General features: G+C 45.8%; 1 protein-coding gene across 1 annotated transcript; it reads left to right on the top strand.

Annotated features, from left to right (window-relative positions):
• The first annotated feature begins 3,817 nt into the window (after positions 1-3,817).
• LOC149450340 (beta-1-syntrophin-like) lies at positions 3,818-21,345 on the top strand. Its single transcript, XM_089691999.1, has 4 exons — positions 3,818-4,208; positions 10,291-10,348; positions 19,782-19,989; positions 21,217-21,345. The coding sequence occupies exons 1-4, from the start codon at positions 3,818-3,820 to the stop codon at positions 21,343-21,345; spliced, it is 786 nt and encodes a 261-aa protein (XP_089548125.1).
• Positions 21,346-23,823: the final 2,478 nt, after the last annotated feature.

Below are 23,823 nucleotides of genomic sequence, written 5' to 3' on the forward strand. Positions count from 1 at the left end.
CTAATATAAGGGGGCACACTGATGGGCACACACTATTCAGACCTCGGCCAGAAGATAATTTTAGTGACCAGATCTCCTTGAATTTAATTCAATCCCCCCCCCCCCCTAGACTGTGGTATTGGCGCCGCTGTCAATGGACTGGTGCTTGGTGGTGGGCAGTCTGTGTACTGTTAGGGAAGAACCAGTTTTACCAAAGGCCCCCACATTGCACTCACTGAGACCAGTGATGGGGGTTATTTTTACACTCATGGGCACCAACATTGGGGGTTGTTACTGCACTCACTGACACCAATGTTGGGGGTTATTACTGCATCTACTGACACCAGTGTTGGGAGTTATTACTGCATCTACTGACACCAGTGTTGGGAGTTATTACTGCATCTACTGACACCAGTGTTGGGGGTTATTATTGCACTCACTGACACCAGTGTTGGGGGTTATTATTGCATCCAGTGACACTAATGTTGGGGGTTGTTATTGCAATTACTGGCACCAATGTTGGCGTTTATTATTGCATCGACTGACACATATGCTGGGGGTTATTATTGCAGCTACTGACACCAATTACTGTCACACAAAGCAATCAATATACACAGATTGGGATTTTTCTACCAAAAACATGGAGCACAAAATATTTTGGCCTAAATTTATGGCTAACTTTGAGCTTACTATATATTTTTTTAGCTGAACGTAAAAAAATATTGTTTTTCTTCAAAATTTCTGGTCTTTTTTTGTTTATACTATACTATAGTGCGAAAAATAAAAATTGCACAGGTGATAAAATACCACCAAAAGTGTGTGTGAAAAAAAGGACATAAATTTTGTTTGGGTGCAGCACTGCATGACCGCGCAATTCTCAGTTGAAATAGTGCAGCTCCGAATAGCAAAAAGAGGCGTGGTCATTAAAGTAGTCTGTAAAAAAAAGAAGTCAGCAGCTACAAAAACAGCCACTCCCCTGTCCCCGTTTCACCGGCCGTCGGGTATTCCAGGCGCCGGCATCTTCAGTGTGGGCACCCGGCAGTGACAGCTTGCGGCTTCACAGCCGGGTGCCCACTGTGCATGCGCGAGTACCGCTGCACTTCCTGAATGGCCCCGTAGTCTTCTGGGATCTGTCACGTGTCCCACAAGACTTCAGGGAGGGAGGGTAGGAGGACAACTTCCGTTTCTGATCGCCTAGGCTAGGGGTAGGCAACCTGCGGCTCTCTAGCTGTTGTGGAACTACATTTCCCATGAGACATTGCAAAATTGACAGTTACAGCTATGACTTGCAGAGGCATGATGGAACTTGTAGTCCTGTAACAGTTGGCGGGCCGCAGGTTGCCTACCCCTGGCCTAGGCGATTGCAGTGGCAGCGGGTACCTGTCAAATTCGAATACCCGTTCCCCCCGCCGCTCCCCAAAGGTGCCAATCCTTAATGGGGAGCGGGGGACCAATCTATAAAGCGGGACTTCCCCTTTTGGGTGGAACTCCGCTTTAAGGGGGGTAAATCCTCTGGAGGGCAAGTGGTTAAAAAAAATAAAATGTATTTTGCACCGTTTTTCCTCCTTGTTTCATATCATCATTGCTGGTCTCCTGCAGCCTCCTTGCCGGCACTTCGTGTTTCCATCTGGGATCTAGATCAGTGCAGGACAAAGACATGCTTTACTTTCTATCCATTGCTGAACCGCTTGCCTACCTTTACCCCCTCTAAGCACCTGCCTCCCCCCATTGGCCTGGGCAGGAAGGGGGCACTTTTACCTCCTTCCTGCCCAGGACAATCGTCAGCTTTCAGCGCTTTCGCACTTTGAATGACAATTGCGCGGTCATGCAACACTGTACCCATATGACATTTGTATCATTGTTTTCCCACAAGCAGAGCTTTCTTCTGGAAGTATTTATTCCCCACTGGGGGGTTTATTTATTGCACTATAAACGAAAAAAGAGAGAAAATTCTGGAAAAAAAGGTTTTCTTTGTTTCTATGATAAAAATTTTGCAAACAGGTAATTTTTCTCCTTCACTGATGTGCATTGATGAGGCTGCACTGATAGGCAGCACTGATAGGCGGCACTGATGACGCAGCATTGGTGGCCATTGATGAGGAGGCACTGATGATGCTACACTGATAGGGAGCACTGATAGGCTGCACTGATGGGCACTGATAGGCTGCACTGATGAGGCGGCACTGACAAGGCAGCACTGGTGGCCATTGATGAGGAGGCACTGATGATGCTACACTGATAGGCAGTAATGATGGGCACTATTAGGTAGCACTGAAAGGCACCGACTGGCAGCACTGGCTGATTGGCTCTGACGGGCACAGATTGGCAGCACTGTTGGGAACTGATGAGCAGCATTGTTGAGCACTAATAGGCTGCACTGATATGCAGCACCGATAGGCAGAAATGATGGGTTTTATTAGGTAGCACTGACTGACTGGCACTGACTGATTAGCACTGATAGGTAGCACTGACAAGCACAGGTTGGCAGCACTGCTGGGCACTGATGAGCACTTTTGGGGCTGCACTGATAATCAGTGCCCTGACTATCAGTGCAGATGTCTGCTTTGACAGTTGCCTGTTATGGGCAGTACTTTCCTCACACTGTGACAGCATAAGGAAAGTACTGCTGATAATGTTTTAGTGTTGAAAAAATAAAGACAAACAATGTTTTTGTGTTAAAAAAAAATGTTTTAGTATTAAAAAATAGAAATAAAAAAGGTTTTACTGTTAAAAGATCAAAATAAAAAATATTTAATGTTATGAAAATAACAACTATTTTAGTGTTATTAGATAAAATTATTTTTGTTAAAAAATAAAAAAGTTTTAGTATTAAAGATATAAAAATATTTTATCGTTAAGAAAAATTTTAGTGCTAAAAAAATAAAGATAAAAATTATTTTGTGCTAAAAAATAAAAAGTTTTGGTGTAAAAAAAGTTTTACTGTTAAAAGATAAAATAAAAAAATATTTATTGTTATTAAAATAACAAATATGTTAATAAATACAATTTTTTTTGTTAAAAAAATAAAATTTGTTTAGTGTTTAAAGAATAAAAAGGTTAAGTTTTTAAAAATAAAAAAAGTTTTACTGCTAAAAATGTTTTAGTTTTACACAAAACAGTTTGTGTTAAAAAAATAAATAAAACAAAAAATGGTTTATGTGCTAAAAAATGAAAAATGTATTACCGTTAAAAAAGAAAAAATATTTTTTGTTAATAAAAAAAGTGTTAAAAAATAAAAAATGTGTAGTGTTAAAATAATTTTTTTAAGTGTTGGGGTTAAAAATAAACAATTTTAGTGTTAAAAACTAAATAAAAACAAAAAATGTTTTTGTGTTAAAAAATAGAAAATGTTTTAATGTTATTTTTTTTAACTTGTAGTGTTAAAAAAAATTACAAAAAGTTTTAGTGTTAAAAAAAATAAAACATTATTATGTTAAAAAATTTTTTTTAAAAAGTTTAGTGTTAAGTAAAAAAGAAAGTTTTAGTGTTAAAAGAAATACAAATAAAAACGTTTTAGTGTAAAAAAAAAAGTTTTGTGTGTCCTGTGTTGTGTATGGATTGGTGCAGGTCAGGACTACAATCCCCTCCCTCTCCATACGATGACAGGTGTGTGCTGTGGGTGGGGAGTTGTAATTCCAGCGCACGCCTGCAGTACCCATGTTCTCACACTAGAGGTCTCCCCCGCTCAGCCCCGCTCCGCCGGCTCTCCATCCCCGGCTGTCCTCATTAACCCCTGTGTGTCCGGCGGGCGGGGTGCCGGTGGGGTGTCGGTGTCCGTCCATCCTCCCCGGTGTGTCTCCTCCTCCGTGCTGGTCGTCGGTGTGCTCAGTATGGAGGGATGGCGGTAGAAGGCGGGGTGGAGGTGCTGCTCCGGGACGGTTGGTATACAGTTGCGGGGAAGTTGTCGGAGGTCTCCCCGGTGCTGAGCGCGGACCGGTCCGGGGACAACGGGGTGACCAATGGATCGTTCCGGGGCCCCTCCGAGCCCCCCCAGCCCGAGGCCATCGCCAACCAGAAGCGGACGGTGCGGGTGGTGGAGCCGGGCGGGCTGGGGATCCATGAAGGGGGGCCGGGAGAACAAGATGCCCGTCCTCATCTCCAACATCTTCCGCGGGCTGGCCGCCGACCTCACCCACTCCCTCTGTCGGGGGCGCCATCCTCTCCGTCACTGGCACCGACCTCCGGGATGACACACGTGACGAGGGCGGGCAGGGAGGTCACCCTGGAGGGTAAGTACCACCTGTGACATGGGATGGGGGGACATGTATGTGTAGGGGACATGGGGGGGTAAGTACCACCTGTGACATGGGATGGGGGGACATGTATGTGTAGGGGACATTGGGGGGGGTAAGTACCACCTGTGACATGGGATGGGGGGGCATGTATGTGTAGGGGACATGGGGGGGTAAGTACCACCTGTGACATGGGATGGGGGGCATGTATGTGTAGGGGACATGGGGGGGTAAGTACCACCTGTGACATGGGATGGGGGGCATGTATGTGTAGGGGACATGGGGGGGTAAGTACCACCTGTGACATGGGATGGGGGGGCATGTATGTGTAGGGGACATGGGGGGGTAAGTACCACCTGTGACATGGGATGGGGGGGCATGTATGTGTAGGGGACATGGGGGGGTAAGTACCACCTGTGGCATGGGATGGGGGGCATGTATGTGTAGGGGACATGGGGGGGTAAGTACCACCTGTGGCATGGGATGGGGGCATGTATGTGTAGGGGACATGGGGGGGGGTAAGTACCACCTGTGGCATGGGATGGGGGGTGTCATGTATGTGTAGGGGACATTGGGGGGGGGTAAGTACCACCGATTGGATGGGTGGCATGTATGTGTAGGGGACATGGGGGGGTAAGTACCACCTGTGGCATGGGATGGGGGGTGTCATGTATGTATAGGGGACATGGGGGGGTAAGTACCACCGATTGGATGAGGGGCATGTATGTGTAGGGGACATGGGGGGGTAAGTACCACCGATTGGATGAGGGGCATGTATGTGTAGGGGACATGGGGGGGTAAGTACCACCTGTGGCATGGGATGGGGGGTGTCATGTATGTGTAGAGGACATGGGGGGTAAGTACCACCGATTTGGATGGGGGGTGTCATGTATGTGTAGGGGACATGGGGGGGTAAGTGCCACCAATTGGATGGGGGGCATGTATGTGTAGGGGACATGGGGGGCTAAGTACCACCTGTAGCATGGGATGGGGGGTGTCATGTATGTGTAGGGGACATGGGGGGTAAGTACCACCGATTGGATGGGGGCATGTATGTGTAGGGGACATGGGGGGGTAAGTACCACCTGTGGCATGGGATGGGGGGCATATATGTGTAGGGGACATGGGGGGGTAAGTACCACCGATTGGATGGGGGGCATGTATGTGTAGGGGACATGGGGGGGTAAGTACCACCTGTGGCATGGGATGGGGGGGGCATGTATGTGTAGGGGACATGGGGGGTAAGTACCACCTGTGGCATGGGATGGGGGGTGTAATGTATGTGTAGGGGACATGGGGGGGTAAGTACCACCGATTGGATGGGACGCATGTATGTGTATGGGACATGGGGGGTAAGTACCACCGATTGGATGGGGGGCATGTATGTGTAGGGGACATGGGGGGGTAAGTACCACCTGTGGCATTAGATGGGGGAGGTGCCATGTATGTGTAGGGGGCATGGGGGGTAAGTACCACCTGTGGCATGGGATGATGGGGTTCCTTGTATGTGTAGGGGACATGGGGGGTAAGTACCACCTATGGCAAGGGATGGGAGAGGTGCCATGTATGTGTAGGGGACATGGGGGGGGGTAAGTACCACCTGTGGCATGGGATGGGGGAGGTGCCATGTATGTGTAGGGGGCATGGGGGGATAAGTACCACCTGTGGCATGGGATGGGAGAGGTGTCATGTATGTGTAGGGGGCATGGGGGGTAAGTACCACCTGTGGCAAGGGATGGGAGAGGTGCCATGTATGTGTAGGGGACTTGGGGGGTAAGTACTACCTGTGGCATGGGATGAGGGGGTTCCATGTATGTGTAGGGGACATGGGGGGGTAAGTACCACCTGTGGCATGGGATGAGGGGGTTCCATGTATGTGTAGGGGACATGGTGGGGTAAGTACTACCTGTGGCATGGGATGAGGGGGTTCCATGTATGTGTAGGGGACATGGGGGGGTAAGTACCACCTGTGGCATGGGATGAGGGGGTTCCATGTATGTGTAGGGGACATGGGGGGGTAAGTACCACCTGTGGCATGGGATGAGGGGGTTCCATGTATGTGTAGGGGACATGGGGGGGTAAGTGCCACCTGCAGATAATTATATCATTAGTTTCCTGTTCTTTTAATTCATCTTGAAGCTCATTGTAATACAATTTTGATAAATGACATCATTAATTCTACATAATAGTGTTTGAACTTTTGTGTTTGATAATAAGCTGTTCATTGGAAAGTCTCATTTTGTAAAATAAACAAAGTGTGTTATGTTTCCTTTTTTAGGTCAATTAAGAAAAAGCAAACCATTGACCCGATCTTCCCTGTTTTTATTCCATATTTAGATTCTGTTTTTGAAGTGGTTGTAAACCCTTACATACACCCAGTGATACACAGAGATGAAACAAATCCTCCTACATACGTTGTACTTGTTTATCTGCAGCTCCCTCTTCTCTACAGCTGTTCATAGTGCAGAATTAATAAAGCTTGTTTGAGATTTCAGAAAACAGGGGGCATGGAGCTGAAGTTACTCTTCAGAGCTCAGTGAGAAGAGCTGTGAGAGCTGATTGTAGGGAAGGGAAGGGACCCCCCCCTTCACACAGAACACAAGAACAGAGCTGAGGCTGTCAATCACAGGCTGTGTGCTGAAGCTCTCTCCCCATCACCATTTTTGTATTGGTGGCAGGAACACCTGTCAGAAGTAACTCAGAAGTGGTCATTTCTGGCAGTAGAACCATTTTATGAATTTCAGCGATTTCTCAAACAAAAAAAGAAACTAAGCAAATTAGCAAAAAGCAGAAGTTATTTAGGGGCACTGAAGGGTTATTTTTTTTTTTTTTTTTCTTTTGAGAACTTTATATATTTTTGCTGAAAGTTTTGATCAATGACTTATTTTTATCCTGTAACCGTATGTGCTAAACTCAACCCCCCCCCCGTTGTGGCACCGTTATTTTTTTCTCCTGTAGTTCATCTGCGGCCATTCCGGGTTCTACAACCTCCTCCGCTTGTCTATGTCAGTCACTTGGGTTGAATGTTCCCTTTTCCTGACTTGTCCAGGCTGTGATTGATATCCTTTCTTATAATGCAAATATTTGATGAATTTGGGTGTTTTCTCAGAACATGTTTCAAAGTAGTAAAAAGGAAATGAAATAAAATAGGAAAAAGCAGAAGTTTTTTGGGGGCACTGAAGGTTATTTTTGGACCGTGAGAGCAATTTTATGTAGGGGGGTTTCAAGACTCCAAGTCCCATTGATAAGTGGCGTATCCCAGTATTTCTTGACGTTGTTTCAGTCGCGGCTCCCTTTAAAACTATGCAGAATGTCGGCATCTCAGTGTAAAAATGTACTGTAAGTGTTATTTATCAATGTGACATCCATGCCTGGGATGATGCAGACAACCACCTTGATGATATGAACTTCACAGTTCCCCCATCACATCAGAGACCCCCATCACATCAGAGACCCCCATCACATCAGGGTTCCCAAATCAAGTCAGAAGTTATCCCATCACATCAGAGTCACCTTTTCACATCAGAGACCCCCATCATGTCAGAAGTCCCCCTATCACATCAGAGTCACCGCTTTTCATCAGAGACCCCCATCACATAAGAGTGCCTCCATCATGTCATATGTCCCCCCCTATCACACCCCTGCCCTCATCTCATCAGAGTCACCCCTTCACATCAGAGAACCCCATTATATCAGAATTCCCCAATCATGTCAAATGCCCCCTCATCACATCAAAGTCACTCCTTCACATCTGAGACCCCCCCCCCATCTCATCAGAGTCACCCCTTCACATCAGAGACCCTCTCCATCTCATCATAGTCACTTCTTCACATCAAGGGACCCCCCCATCTCATAAGAGTCATCCCTTCACATCAGAGACCCTCTCCATCTCATCATAGTCACTTCTTCACATCAAGGGACCCCCCCATCTCATAAGAGTCATCCCTTCACATCAGAGACCCCCAATATATCAGAATTCCCCAATCATGTCAAATGCCCCCTCATCACATCAAAGTCACCCCTTCACATCTGAGACCCCCCCCCATCTCATCAGAGACCCTCTCCATCTCATAGTCACTTCTTCACATCTGAGACCCCCTCCCCATCTCATCATAGTCACCCCTTCACATCAGAGACCCCCAATATATCAGAATTCCCCAGTCATGTCAAATGCCCCCTCATCACATCAAAGTCACCCCTTCCTTAATGCTAGAGGTCCCTGTCATGTCAGGGCCCCCCATACATCAGAGGCCCCCTATTCACAAGAGCCCCCATCAAAGCATTGTCACTCTTGTGCATAAAAGACCCCCTATACATGAATCCCCCATCACGCAGCCCTCCCAATCAGAGAACCCCTCCCAGTCACACAGTCCCCTCTTCACTTCAGAGCCCTACCTTTTTGCTCCAGTAGCACAGCCGAGAGCAGAAAGTGGAGGAGACTGACTTCCATCTTCTCCTGAAAGCTGGGGGTGGCCCTGCATGGTGCCTGCCATAGGTCAGAGTCATGGTTTGCTGGCAGGCTGGCTGCCACCACCATAATAATGAATGGTGCCGTGCATCCTGGCCATAGAGTGCCATTGGTTGTTATTGGGCTGGTGGCCAGTTCATCTGCACCATGACAGCTTATGACACTGATCCAGGACAAAGTGGGTCCAATGTTTGTGACATCCTGGGGAGCCCAGATGGCACCCTGGGTGCCAAACACTGGTACAGTATATCATAAATAAGCAACATGGGTTTAAAAGCCTGTAAAGATGTATTCACTCATGAAACAATCAAACCCCAAACAAGAAAAATGGTATACCAGATCTTTACTTTACAAATGAAGAAGCAATATATTTTTTTAAATAGTACTGAGTCCTCCTTTGAGATTGCTAACTGATATCACTGTCCAAATAGACAATTTGTCAGACTGTCACCATCTCCCTCCTCATCTTTTCTGACTGTTTTTCACTACTGGTAGCATGAGGCGATACCAGGAACCTACAGAGGTTGCACAGACAGTCCAGTTCCTCCAGGATGGCACATGAATACGTTCCATTGCCAGAAGGTTTGCTTTGTCTCCCAGCACAGTCTGAAGAGCATAGAGGCACCATAGAGCTCGATTGGCATTTGCCATTGAACACCAGAATTGGCAGGTCTGCCACTGGCACCCTGTGCTTTTCACAGATGAGAGCAGGTTTACCCTGTGATAGATGTGAAAGGGCCTGGAGAAGCCGTGGAGAACATTATGCTGCCTGTAACATCGTTCAACATGACCATCTTGGTGGTGTGTCAGTGATGGTCTGGGGAAGCATATCCATGGAGGGACGCACAGACCTCTACAGGTTAGACAATGGCACCCTGACTGCCATTTGGTATCGGCATGCAATCCTTGGACCCATTGTCAGACCCTACGCTGGTGCAGTGGGTCCTGGGTTCCTCCTGGTGCACGACAATGCCCGGCATCATGTGGTGAGGGTATGCAGGCAGTTCCTGGAGGATGAAGGAATTGATGGCATTGAATGGCCCCCATGCTCACCTGACCTAAATCCAATATAAAACTTCTGGGTTATCATGTTTCGGTCCATCTGACGCCGCCAGGTTGCACCTCAGACTGTCCAGGAGCTCAGTAATGCCCGGGTCCAGATCTGGGAGGAAATACACCTGGACACCATCATCGGCTCATTAGAAGCCTCCCCTGACGTTGTCAGACATACATACGAGCACGTGGGGGCCATACAAACGACTGAGGACCGTTTCGAGTTGCTGCAATGAAATTTTAGCAAAATGGACTCGTCTGCTGCATCATTTTTTCACTTTGATTTTCAGGGTATCTTTGAATTCAGTCCTCTGTAGGTCGATCATTTTCATTTCCATCAAACGATGGGGCATCCTTACATTCCTAACACATTACCTAGTCCATGTCAATATAGATATCCAGCAGGAGATTTTTCTCCATTGAGAACTGATGTGTTTTCAAAGTGTAACTTTCATTTTTTTGAGCAGTGTATATGCGTCAGACCCCCTCCTGGCACTTCTGCTATTTGCTCTTGTACGCCTGGGCCTCTTTGAAGTGAACCTGTGTTTGTCCATGCAGGACACAGCAACATGTTCACTTTGGCTTCATACATATGGCTGTACAAGAGCCGTACATCGTGATGTCACCACCTCACCCCTCCAGTTGTCCAATCATAGAACACATTGCATTCATTCAGAAAATGCAAAGCATTCTCTGAATTGTGCCCATGCTAAGTGACTTACCTCCTGTGTTCACAATGCATAAGGCTGGATACCCTGAATGGGACCCAGAAGAAAGTGGGGTACTGGTGTGTACCTCAGTGATTTCCAGCTTCTAGGAGGATTGTCCAGGTAATGTATGCATAGATACACTGATCCAAGATGGAACTTTGTATAAAATAGCAATACCTGGAATCCTATTTAAAAGAGAAGTATTGGAAACTTTTTTTTTACATCATACTTCCAGTACGTAGGTGTACCTAGAAAGTGCAGAACAAACTGCAGTCCTGTGATCCATAGGTGAAGTGCAGCCAAAAGAGCTTTGGCTGTAGTTCTCCTTTAACCACCTGAAGACCAAGACTATTCTGACACTTCTCTCCAACATCTAAAAATCTGTAATGTTTGCCAGAAAAATAATTAGAATCACCAGATATTTTCTATATTTTGAAACCGAAGCCCTAGAGAATAAAATGGTGGTTGTTGCAATTGTTTATGTCACACAGTATTTACACAGAGGTTTTTGGAAACATTTTTTTTTAGTAATGCCCATGTTGAGGGTTAGGTCCCAAAAAAATTTTAATTCGGAAACCGTAATGAGTTTCCCTGCGAATGGTCTGGCAAGGTTTGAATTTGGGTTGGCGGCGATAAATTTTTGTGCATATAAAATGCTTTGTTCCACAATCAATGCATACAGATCTTCTGTGAAAAACAGCTCCAAAAAATAAAGGGGAGTAGTTAAATTTGCAATTTCCACCTGAATTCCAGGTTGGGTAGGGAATGGGGGAAGTGCGGGTGCTGCAGAATTTGTGGGCTGCCAATCTGGATTTGCAAGCACGTCTGGAAGGATACTAGGGGCTCTACGGGCCTGTGTGCAAATCCCGGGCTAATCCCGTTAACGCTGCATTTTTTGGGGGCGCTTTACTAATGTGAATGCTGGTTAAGTGCTGATCTGATCAAAGATGTTGATCCGTTCAGACACTATACTAACAATGGAGGTTTGTGTATGAGCGTGTTCCTGGCAATCAAGGGGTTAAATGTGATGACTGGTGTACTGATGGGCAATCTGATGCTATCTGGGAGGGGCGTGAAAACCACGGGAGTACAAATCACATGTGTGTATATATATGTGATTTTGCACACCTGTGCCGCCCTGTAGCAGTATTTCTGCTATAGGGCGGTCAGGAAGCGGCTACATAAGCGGTTTGTGTTATGGTGCTACATCACTTTAACTGACAATTGCACGGTCATGCAACGCTGCACCAAAATGAAATTTACATCCTTTTTCCCCCCATGAATTGGGCTTTCTTTCGGTAGTATTGATCGCCTGTGCATTTTTTGTGTTTTGCGTTATAAAAAAAAAACAACAATTTTGAGAAAAAAAACAATATTTTGGACTCTTTGCTATAAAACATGTCTAGTAAAAAAATTAAAATCAAATTTCATCATACATTTATGCCAAAATGTATTCTGCGACATGTCTTTGCTAAAACAAAATTCCAATACGTGTAAATTAATTGGTTTACGTGAAAGTTATAGCGTTTACAAATGGCGGTACAGAACTGAATTTTTTTTTTGTATACTAATAATAGTGGCAATCAGTAACTTATGGCGGCAATCAGTGACCTATGGCGGGACTGCGGCGGACATTCTGACACTGGGGGGAAATGACTTGGGGTCACTGACATCCCCAGTGACACCAATACAGTGATCAGTGCAAAAAAAAAAGCACTGACACTGTAGTAATGGCACTGGGGAGGAAGGGGTTAACATTTTTAGGCATTCAAAGCGTTAACTGTGTGAAGGGAGTGTTTTAGTAGTGGGCGGGGGGGGGGGGGGGTGTTCTTCACAGGAACACACTGTCATGGAAAGCTAAGCTCTGCTCTCCAGAACAGTGTGCTGGAAACTGACAGGGAGCAGAGCTGCATTGAAAACACTGCAGCTGTGCTTCGTGTCAGTGTTTGCCGGTAATTGCCGGGATCCGGTGGCTAATCACCGGCCGGGACCCAGTAATTGACACCCGCGGCCGCGATCGGTCGCACACGCCCCTTACCATGTAAACAGGATGATGTTTATAAACGTCATCGTGCCTTCAGGGGCCACTTTGCCGCAGTAAATGTACTGTGGGCGGTCCCCTGGTGGTTAAGCCGGCATGTTTCAGATCCCAAATAAATGGACAACCTTGACTTGCCCTCATGTGGAGGCGCCTCTGTGAAGGATTTGGAAAACATTTCAGGCTTTTTTCTGCCTGGCCAAGTGCATGACACTCCGAGAACGAGACGGTCCGTTTGTGTCTCCCCGTCACCAACAACTGTCCTCAGATGCAGCGAACATACTAATCAGAGAACGCCGGAGGTCTTATGTCTGAAGCCCCGAAATAGCGATCCATTCGTGCTCTCTAGCAATCAATTGGGAGAAATTCTCTGCGGTTCTCTGTTCTCTAGGCTGGTGATGGGAGCTGCTCGGCGGCAGCTATCTGGGATCACAGCTATTACCTGGGACACAGTAAACACTCCCATAGACTGTAATGACATCTGGCAGATGAGGTCTGGGAATGAATACAACTCGGGGATTACCTGGACCATTTCTTTTTAATATGAAGACGCAGGAAAGTCATATCGCTGAAATTCAGAGATCGCAGGCGGGAGGGGTCAGAGGGACGTGGAGGTGGAATTAGTGAGAAATAGTCTATTATTGGATTTGGAGAAATACGCTGTTTATTGCAGACTGGATCCTTTTCACTTTCATGATAATTAAAGGAAAGTTGTACGGAGTTTCTCTAAAATTGCAAGTCACCTGATTGTTCTACTGATCTGTTGTCTTCAGTACTCTAAAATTAGAATCCCTGATCTGCATAAAAGTTCAAAGTGGAACTAAACTGTATCTGAGCGCCATAAACTGAGAGCGCGATTTCATCCATTTTTAATATTCACCGCAAGCCCACCCATCCATCTATGTCTCCGGGATTTATTTTGTTGAGAAATCACTTTTGAGAAACACCTTTTTAGATTTCCAGCTGTGGCCATCTTGAGTAAGTGCAGAAGATTCATGTAGCTTCTACTTCCTGGAATCCATCTGCCATTAGCTCAGGCATGCAGACAGGAGGATGTGCTTGACTGAGAAAGTCCCCACTCCTCTCCTCCAGATGAAAGGAAAAAAATGCCCATGAAGACTCCTGGGATCTATGACATCATAATGGCCCAGAAACCAGAAGCAACTCAAGAAATGTAAACAAAAAAGTTTAAAACAAGTAAATAGGAAGGTATATTCTATCTATCTAGCAGTAAAAGGATTAAAAATAGGTAATGTTGATTAAGAGAGAGAGTTTAGCTTCGCTTTAATTTTGGGCTAAAGTTTTATTTGTAAAAATGCAGTCTGCATCTCTTGTGTCATGTCCGCAGTCTTTGACCATCTCTTGTATCCTGTCCGCAGTCTCTGATCATCTCTTGTATCCTGTCCGCAGTCTCTGATCATCTCTTGTATCATGTCCGCAGTCTCTGATCATCTCTTGTATCATGTCTGCAGTCTCTGACCATCTCATGTATCATGTCTGCAGTCTCTGACCATCTCATGTATCATGTCTGCAGTCTCTGATCATCTCTTGTATCATGTCCGCAGTCTCTGATCATCTCTTGTATCATGTCCGCAGTCTCTGATCATCTCTTGTGTCATGTCCGCAGTCTCTGATCATCTCTTGTATCATGTCCGCAGTCTCTGATCATGTCTTGTTTCATATCCGCAGTCTCTGACCATCTCTTGTATCATGTCCGCAGTCTCTGACCATCTCTTGTATCCTGTCCACAGTCTCTGACCATCTCTTGCATCATGTCTGCAGTCTCTGATCATCTCTTGTATCATGTCCACAGTCTCTGATCATGTCTTGCTTCATGTCCGCACTCTCTGACCATCTCACAGCCACCCCCTGACAACAAAACAAGAGGTCTTTACAAAATTTTTATTGTCATTTTACCAGCTTGACCTCCATGGTCCTGTCACATATTAATAAATGGCTGCCTTGCCTATTCCTGAGACAGGACCTTGGAGCTTACAGCTACAATCCATAGCCCACTTTTACTTAAAGCAGAACTCTGGGCAAAACCTTCATTACATGTCCTTGCTGATTTCCTACCTTCACTGAATATGTCTTCCATCTTCTGGTTCATTCAGTAGTTGCTGTGAAATAATCTTTTCATTTTCAAGTCAAACCATTAATGTTCCTTGGTTTCCTGTTTGTAAGAGCGGTGGCTGCTATGCCACTGGTCTTGGCACATCCCTTCTGTAGTTCTTTCTCCAGGAAGCAGTGATGTAATTCAGCCCCACTTGCAGTGGTGGGCAGACCGAGACTCTCAGACACATTCATCATGTACAGACCCGCCCACATTCACTACAATTCCCTGTGGTTGATGGGAACTGTAGTTTCCTTTTACTGCAGAGAGAGGAGAGGATATGATGTCATCCCGGCTGTTACTCCTCCTCCTTGGTACAGAAGATACTGTTATATTTTGAATTACAGAGATGAGGTCATGAAAATTCAATTAGACTTTTCTCCTAAATGGTAAAGCTTCTCAACATTTTATTATCTGTTTAGTGTTTTGTGTAGGGTGGTGTACTAATGGGGGATTTTTATGCCTATCCCGGAGTTCTTCTTTAAGTGCGGCCCTTTTAAAATGTCAAGGACTGCACTTGAGGCTCTTCGTATTAAGCAAGTTGACCACCACCGGAATAAATGGGTCCGCATGGAGTAACTACTTCAAGTGTTTGTTCACCTTCTCATTCTGTTCATTCTTTCTGGAAAGGTGAAGCAACCCTTTAAGGAGCCTGTAGCAGCAATCAGTCTGGTAGGATTGCACATTGCTCCATCCATGTGTGCTATGATCCATTGCTTTGGAATACCGATAGCTATTGGTGGAGCTCACCACCAAGCAAACCATCGTAAACGAGATGGTGAATGCATCTGGCCGTACACCAGGATGTTCGTTGGAAAATGTTCTTTTTGGGTGTTGATTTGAATTTCCAAAGGGTAGCGGGTTCAAATCGATGTTTGTTTTCAAATGTAGTGATGAGAAAATTCGAAGGATCAGGATGGAAGATTGCTTTAAATAAATGACCTTCTAACAGAGAATGCGGATTTTGTTCAGGAAATTACATTTCATTCCAAAACTGAGTGTTAAAAGGAAGAGAAATTTTGAAGTCGGATGTTCTCACGGTCAACACATGTACAAAGGATTTGCAGATGAACGTTTGACAATCTACTAGTGTATAGCCAGCTTTACTGCTCTCCAGCCAACCAGGTTGGATGGGTTGACTGCCTTCTTCCTCATCTCAAACAATGGTTCTTCCCACCACGCTGGCTATGATGTGGCTGCAGGATGCCTGGACCACCATTTCCAAATATATATATAAAACAATGCCTTCAGTTATGACTGCCATCTCTTCTACAGGAGGAGGGATGCCCGCCCCCTCCCCCGCCACCAATTCCTTTCCTGGGCTCTCTCATTCCATTGGGGATCCTGGGACCGCTCCAACCGGCAGCACCGACTTCAATACACACAGAGAAAGGAGCTGATGTAGTTCCTCCCTCTCTGTGGGATCACAAAATGGAAGCAACAAGGATTTTGTCACTTTTGGTTCTGGTTCTGTGTTTACTGGGCAGTTGGCGACCAGCTACTGTGCTGACCCATATGTGTCTGATCAGCTGCATTGGAGGCCAGAGGAGAGATCTGGGGTCTGATAGATCCAGATGTCTCCATAAAGAGGACCTGTCATAGCCCATGCTGTCACAAGGGATGTTGTACATCCTTGTCATAGCAATAAAGTTGATTTATAAAAAAAAAGGGGCAGTTAAAAAAAAAAAGTTTAAAATAAACTATTAAAAAAAAATTTAAAGTGTCCCTCCCCCCCCCCCCCCCCCGTGCTCATGTGCAAATACATACACATATGTAAATCCAGCACACATATGTAAATGGTGATCACACCATACATGTGAGGTATCGCCACGAACGTCAGAACAAGAACAATAATTCCAGCACCAGACCTCCTGCATCACTCTAAACTAGTAACCTGTAGAGGCTTTTAAAGTGTCACCTGTGGAGATTTGTAGGTCCCGTAGTTTGTAGATGTTCCACGAGTGTACTGCACAGTCTATTCCAAATCAAAACAGAAAGAAAAATGTTTCAAATTTGTTATTACTTTACAAAAAGTGAAGAAAAAGGAATATTTGGCGGTTCAAAAGAAACATGACCTCTTCAAGTATTTAGATGTGTTCAATCTGATCCATGATCCCTGGTATGCGATAAATAGGCCCAACACCGTAGTATGAGAAACATCCCCATATCATGATGCTTGCACCACCATGCTTCACGGTCTTCACAGTGTACTGTGCCTTGAATTCAGTGTTTGGGGGTCGTCTGACAAACTGTCTGCAGCAGATCCAAAAAGAACAATCTTACTTTCATCAGTCTACAAAATGTTGCCCCATTTCTCTTTTGCCAGTCAATGTGCTCTTTGGTAAATTGTAACCTCTTCAGCACATGTCGTTTTCCCAACAGTGGGACTTTGCGGGGGCTTCTTGCAGATAGCTTGGCTTCACATAGGCGTCTTCTAATTGTAACAGTCCTCACAGGGAACGTCACACCTTCTTTCATCACCCGGAGCTGATCATTGGCTGTGTCTTTGCCATTTTGGCTATTATTCGATCCATTCAAATGGCAGTTTTCTGTTTACTTTCACGTTTTGGTTTCCATTTTACAGCATTTGAGATCATTTTAGCTGAGCAGCCTATCAGTTTCTGCACTTCTTTATATATTTTCTCCTCTCCAATGAACTTTTTAATCAAAGTACGCTGTTTTTCTACACTTTGTCTGGAATGAGCCGTTCCTCAGATTTGTAGAGATATATTATATATAGAGGTATATTCCTTTCAGCAACACTGGCTATATCCATATGAACGTCCAACCTCCAGGAGCCACAATATACCGGGCAGAAAACAAACCTTCCTCACAAATTCACTATTCAGTGTCTCTCCAAAGAAAAGCCAAAGGGATCTGCAATAATGTTCTGCCATAAAAAATGTTCTTTATTAAAACCCGACCGGTACTTACATAATAGGAAGAAACAAGAGCGACAATCATACAAAACGCACTCATATCTACATCTCATTGGTTGGTTTGTATTCCCACAGATGGGGGGCCCAGTTTTTATTTCTGGGGCCTGTTTGTTGCCACCTTAGGCAGACTGTAATGGTTATTATATGTGATTTATTTTGTTATTATATACAGTACATGTTGTTCCTTAAAGCAGTTAGGGTGGATCCTGTCATCTCTAGGTGCATGGAGTACACTCACAGTCCTAGAAAGCTGGACTCTAAATACAGATATGAGAAATGTTTTTCCTGTCAGAAGATTTTTATATCTGTTCATCCATTGCTGGGATTTCCACAGCTCTGCCAGACAGCACAGCCAAGCAGACAAGACTACTTACAGTTAGGAAATACAGTGATGTCCTCTGTCCACCCCCAACCGTCTGATTGGATGGTGAAACAACAGCAGCAGACTGATTAGGTCATCTCTTTGCTCTCTTCTCCTATCAGTATGTTCTATGTTGGTACATGTGCATGCAGCACACCTGATTGGCTCTCGGTTCTGCCCCTTCTTCTTCCAGTGCTGCTGCATAGTAAGAGGCTGATACCAAATCAATTTCAGGCACTTCCACTAGTGGCATTAAAAAACACACATTTCCAGATTTATTAACCCCTTCCTGTCGGATGTATGTATATACCGTATTTTTCGCTCCATAAGCCGCCCTTTTTCCCCCCCAACAAAGGGGGGTAAATGTCAGTGCGTCTTATGGAGCGAATGTAAAGCGTCCAGTCCGGTATTTCTGCCGCCACCGTGTCAGAATATCGGGCCGGCCGCTTAGCTCTTCTCTCCTGCAGGACCTTACCTATTCCTCGCTCCAGCGCTGCAGTCTTCCCGCGGCGGCTTCTGTGACAGCCAGGTGCCCACTGCGCATGCGCGAGAAGCGCCGTGCTTTGTGAATGGTCCGGTGTCTTCTGGGACACATGACAGGTCCGAGAAGGCTCCGGGCCATTCACAAAGCGCAGCGCTTCTTCCGCATGCGCAGTGGGCACCCGGCTGTCACAGAAGCCACCGCGGGAAGAAGAAGAAGGAAGGACAACTCCGCAGAAGTAGGAGCGGATACCTGTCAAATTCAGTTACCCGTTCCCCCTCCCTCCCCAAAGGTCCGCAGTCTCTGGTAATCTCCTTTACTGTCTGCAGTCTCTGGTCTTCTGTGCTATGTCCACAGTCTCTGGTCATTCCCTGTACTGTGTCCGCAGTCTCTGGTCTTTCCCTGTACTGTGTCCGCAGTCTCTGTTCATTCCCTGTACTGTGTCCGCAGTCTCTGGTCATTTCCTGTACTGTGTTCGCAGTCTCTGGTCATTCCCTGTACTGTGTCCGCAGTCTCTGGTCTTTCCCTGTACCGTGTCCGCAGTCTCTGGTCATTCCCTGTACTGTGTCCGCAGTCTCTGGTCATCCCCTGTACTGTGTCCGCAGTCTCTGGTCATTCCCTGTACTATGTCCGCAGTCTCTGGTCATCCCCTGTACTGTGTCTGCAGTCTCTGGTCATCCTCTGTACTGTGTCCGCAGTCTCTGGTCATCCCCTGTACTGTGTCCGCAGTCTCTGGTCATCCCCTGTACTGTGTCCGCAGTCTCTGGTCATCCCCTGTACTGTGTCCGCAGTCTCTGGTCATCTACTGTACTGTCCGCAGTCTCTGGTCATCCCCTGTACTGTGTCCGCAGTCTCTGGTCATCCCCTGTACTGTGTCCGCAGTCTCTGGTCATCTCCTGTACTGTGTCTGCAGTCCATTGGTTCAGAATATTTTTTTCTTGTTTTTCTCCTCTAAAACCTAGGTGCGTCTTATGGAGCGAAAAATACGGTATGTGGCAGCACAGAGATTGGCCGTATTCTGTGCCTCCACGTATACACATACCTGTTTTGTGTTGGCAGCATGCCCCCAGCACTCTGACAGCACCGTCACTGACAATTGGAAGCTGGTAGGATGGGCTTCCAATTATCTAATCATCCAATCACAGTGATCACATGGTGCGGAAGCTGAGCAAGCAGGTGACGATGCTCCGGTGTTACTATCTCTTAAAAGGCTGGGAAGAAGGGGTTAATGAATACAGAGTTGCATTCATTTGTGTCTGTTATATCTGTCTGGAGATTAGTCCAAAGATGTACAGTTTTTATTCAACTGTGTGTGGCAAAATATCCTAAAAATCCAGAGCTATGAACAGGGGATTCTAAGAAGATCCTGGGATTTCCCGCTGTAAACGCATGTGTTCTGTATTGCAGACATCTAGAACTGCATTCACCTGATGCCAAGCATACTGCGGTGCTGCGAGCAAAAGATCCTGCGGCGGCCCAGACCTGGTTCAACGCAATTCATGGGGCGGTGACGGAACTTCTTCCCAAGGTGATGGCCGAAGTCCAAACTCAGCTGGGAAAAAACGGAACCTCTGGAAGTCATGAAATTCGGCACATGGGCTGGCTAGCAGAAAAGGTCAGTTTGTTGTGTCTTTGGCTTTATATTGTTTATCTCACGAGCTAAATGACCACAAAAATGTCTCATCTGAAGTCCCTTTAACCCTTTTCCGCCTACTCCGTTGTCCTTGTACAAAGTTCTGAGTGCCTGGGGGGCGGGAAGATTTTCGATCATGTGACTACTGTGTTTGGCTGTCATAGTGGTCACATGATCAGGAGTCGTTCCACTGGCTATGGATTATTAGTGAGGGCCGAGAGCTTTCTGTGACAGCCCAGTGTCTGTGCTGGGAGCTTGCAGTAAGCTTGTTCTCAGCACAGAAACATTGGCTGCCCAACAACGCACATGTGGGGGTGTTAAAGCCTGCCCTTGTGGCTGCAAATATGTGTTATTTGGGTGACAACAGGTTAAAGTGGAACTTAACCCCCCCAGGTTTAATTTTACTCTAAACCCCCTCCTCCCTTGTGTGCTGGGGGGAACTTAAATAACATACCCAGCCATCAACTGCAGCATTGCCCTGCAGTAATCTGCTGAAAGCGGAACCCACAGGGCCTTGTGCCGCCATCATTGGAGCCAGCTTTCTCTTCCAGGTCCTAGCAAGCAGCTCCCGATGACACTCCACTGCACATGCACAGCGTATTGTACATAGCCCCAAAGCCACCTGGGATACATGATGTTGGTATCTTAGGGGGCTTCAGGTGGGGTGGGGAGGATGTCATTCTTACCTAAGCGAGGAAGGCAGAAGCATGGGGTGTGTTCTCCTAAAGAAAGAAAGAAAGAAGTACAGGAGTTGGACAAAAGTATGGAAACACTACATGATTTGCAGGTGTGAAAGTGACGACATAGTTTGTGTTGAAAGCGGAAGTGACGTAACATTCTTTTGCTTCCGCTGTGTGATGAGACACCTAGCTAACAGGTGGAAAGCCTCACTTCCGTCATTTACTGCGTGCGCAGCTAGTAATACGGAGCCATGCCAGAGCTTACTGAGCTTCAAAGAGGGCAAATTGTTGGTGCCACTTAGCTGGTGCCTCTGTGACTGAAGTTGCCAATTTATTTGCCGTGTCACGAGGTACAATATCAAAGGTTATGGCGGCATATACAGTTTCTGGGAAATCGATGTCTGGGCAGCCATATCTTGGTATTCTGCAGGTCCCATTGTCACCTTGAAAGATAGAGTCACTGCCAGTGACTATGTACAAATTGTGGCCGACTATGTGCACCCCATGGTGCAGACATTGTTTCCCGAAGACCGCGCCATTTACCAAGCTGACAATGCTCCGAATTCACACAGCTGGCGTTGTCAAATCACGGTTTGGCGAGGATGCAAAGTCTCACACCTTCCCTTGGCGCCACAGTCGCCGGACCTCCATATCATAGAGCCATTATGGTCAACGAGATTTGGGCTCGTTTTTCGCCTCTGGCATCTCTGCGAGAGCTGGAACGATTTTTGTATGAAGAGTAGTATCAGATTCCATTATCCACCACCCAAGACTTATATTTGTCAATTCCCAGGAGAATTCAGACCATCTTGGATGCTAAAGGCAGTCCAACACTATAGTAGCTAATGATTTTGTGCTTTTACCTAGTGTTTCCATAATTTTGTCCAACCCCTGTAATGGGGACTGAAGGTTCGAGTTACAATCTTAGTAGTTTGACGTCATCGTGTTCTTGCTCTATCTGTTTAATGTGCTGATTGTCTGCTTGTTATTTGGGTCCACTTTAAACTGTGATCAGTTACTTAGGCGGAGACCTTTCTCTGCCACCTACTGCAATTTGTCATTTCTGTGCAATGTATGCGATTAAAGAGGGGACTCCGTATGCAGCTTTCATTGAATGTTGCCACTTAACAGCAAGCACTGAACACATCAAATATGCCACAGTCTCCTGGGAAGTGTAATTAGTCGGTTTGTTTGAATTTGGGGTTTTACTGTTACACTTAGGAATCGGGGGAGGCTGAGGATAGGGCCACTGTAGCTGACAAGCCCCCTTTGCCAGTCACACTCCGTGAACAGGGGATTGTGGCAGCTATGCTGTGTCTGAGATCAATGTTAGTGACGCCCACTAATTGGGCATTCGTCGGGGAGGAGCAGAGAAGCTGGAAATTAAGGAACCAAAAAGAGATTTACTTCACATTTCAATACTGTTTCATTGGAGAAGTGAATACAGGCATTTAGACATGCAAGGATGGATCTGTATTTATGTTTTTAATTCCTTCAGGAGTTAATTTTTTAAGGCCCAACACTGGAAACACTTTTTAGTCAGTTATTGTGTACCGAGAATACTATCTCTACAGTCACTGACCTCACATTTTCCAAAATACAATATTTTCCCCTAAAGCGGGCCTTTAACGTCTTAAGGGGCCATGCACGGTGCTTACAAGAAGGGGTCCGTTCCGATATTGGGAGCACGTGTAAAGGTAAAGGTACTCTGGGCTCTGATTTGGGTCACGCCGTGTACATCGTTCTCTGGGGAGGTACAGTAGTAAGTGTAGATGGTGAGACGACTTGTTCAGCTGAGCCAATGCAGATTTAATGAGCATCACACTTGTTAGCGTTGGCGGTTGGATTGGCTGGATGTCCGTAAAGACAGATGGATCCAGTGAATGCTTCCTGTTAATATGGAAGATGGACAGTCTAGGTGTTGATAGACATCGTTTATGTATTTACTTTGTACAGTTATTATTTGCTTTTTATGAACACGTAATTTCCAAAGGTTTTGCCCATTTATAACAGTCCCTGAGCGATTTCTCTGCTCCTTTTTTGTTATGTTTCCACAGAAGTTGAAGCGTATCTAAACCCGAGAACAAAATCTTTTCCAGTTTACCAATCTTTAGATTTGGTGGCTGCCATTGTTTTATTTTTATTAGGATTATCTAGTTTTTATGTTAAGCTGGTAATCATGTTCACTTCCTGTCCTAGGGTGACAACACTCAATGTACTATATCTATTGTAATGTTTGGGGGTTGTTTAGCTCAGGGTAGCGCTCACCAGCAAGTAGAATCCACACCAGAAATTGTTGTTTTAGAGTTTCTTGGCCCACTTTTATTAAAGAAAAAAAAAGTCCATACAATGTATGTTTGCCACATCAACAGAAAACAACCAATCCAGCCTCCTGGCTTGCACTTGCAACAAAATAGTTCTTCAGCCTCCTGGCTTATGTACAGCAGTTCTGCTCAGGCCTTCCACTATAGACCCTCGTCAGTCCCCCATAGACCACTTCCTCACCAACACTGTCCACACAGCTGGCAGCCCCTTGCTGCCCTGATCCTCAGGCTCTGGACTCTGTCCTTTCCAATGCACATATGCACTCCTCTGGATTCTCCCTTGCACATACCTGGACTCCTCGGGAGGATAGAGCCCAGAACCCTGGTCCTGTCTCTACAAAAAGCCCAGAACCCACCTGCATAATCCGTGTTCTGGCTATTCCTAAAATCTAGTCCCAGGATTGCAGATTTCTTCCCACCAAGATCACTTTGACATTTCCAGGTTCCAGGTCCCAAAATGGACCTTTATGAAACAATGAAGAAACTGAAAAGCCAGTTTCCTCTGCATTACACAAACTCCCTGGAGCCCCTTAACCTGCCTTGTTGAGGATCCTGGGTAGCATAATATCCTTTTACCAACATGACAGATCACCGCATTGTCACACTATGGAGAGCAGCATTGTCACCCTAGGACAGTGTTTCTCAACTCCAGTCCTCATGGACCCCCAACAGGTCATGTTTTCAGGATTTCCCTCAGATGAAACAGCTGTGGTAATTACTAAGGCAGTGAAACTGATCAAATCACCTGTGCAAAATAATGGAAATCCTGAAAACATGACCTGTTGGGGGTCCATGAGGACTGGAGTTGAGAA

The sequence above is a fragment of the Staurois parvus genome, unplaced genomic scaffold (genome assembly GCF_062004578.1).
Source record: "Staurois parvus isolate SC_StPar_1 unplaced genomic scaffold, SC_StPar_1.0 ptg000575l, whole genome shotgun sequence".
NCBI classification, from domain to species: domain Eukaryota; kingdom Metazoa; phylum Chordata; class Amphibia; order Anura; family Ranidae; genus Staurois; species Staurois parvus.

Bases quoted from the DNA above. Each gene is read 5' to 3' on its own strand.
- LOC149450340 (XM_089691999.1), top strand. From the start codon at position 3,818: ATGGCGGTAGAAGGCGGGGTGGAGGTGCTGCTCCGGGACGGTTGGTAT. The intron at 4,209-10,290 runs GTAAGTACCACC...TTGTCCATGCAG, and splicing joins CAGGGAGGTCACCCTGGAGG to GACACAGCAACATGTTCACT. The intron at 10,349-19,781 runs GTGATGTCACCA...TCTGTATTGCAG, and splicing joins CTGTACAAGAGCCGTACATC to ACATCTAGAACTGCATTCAC.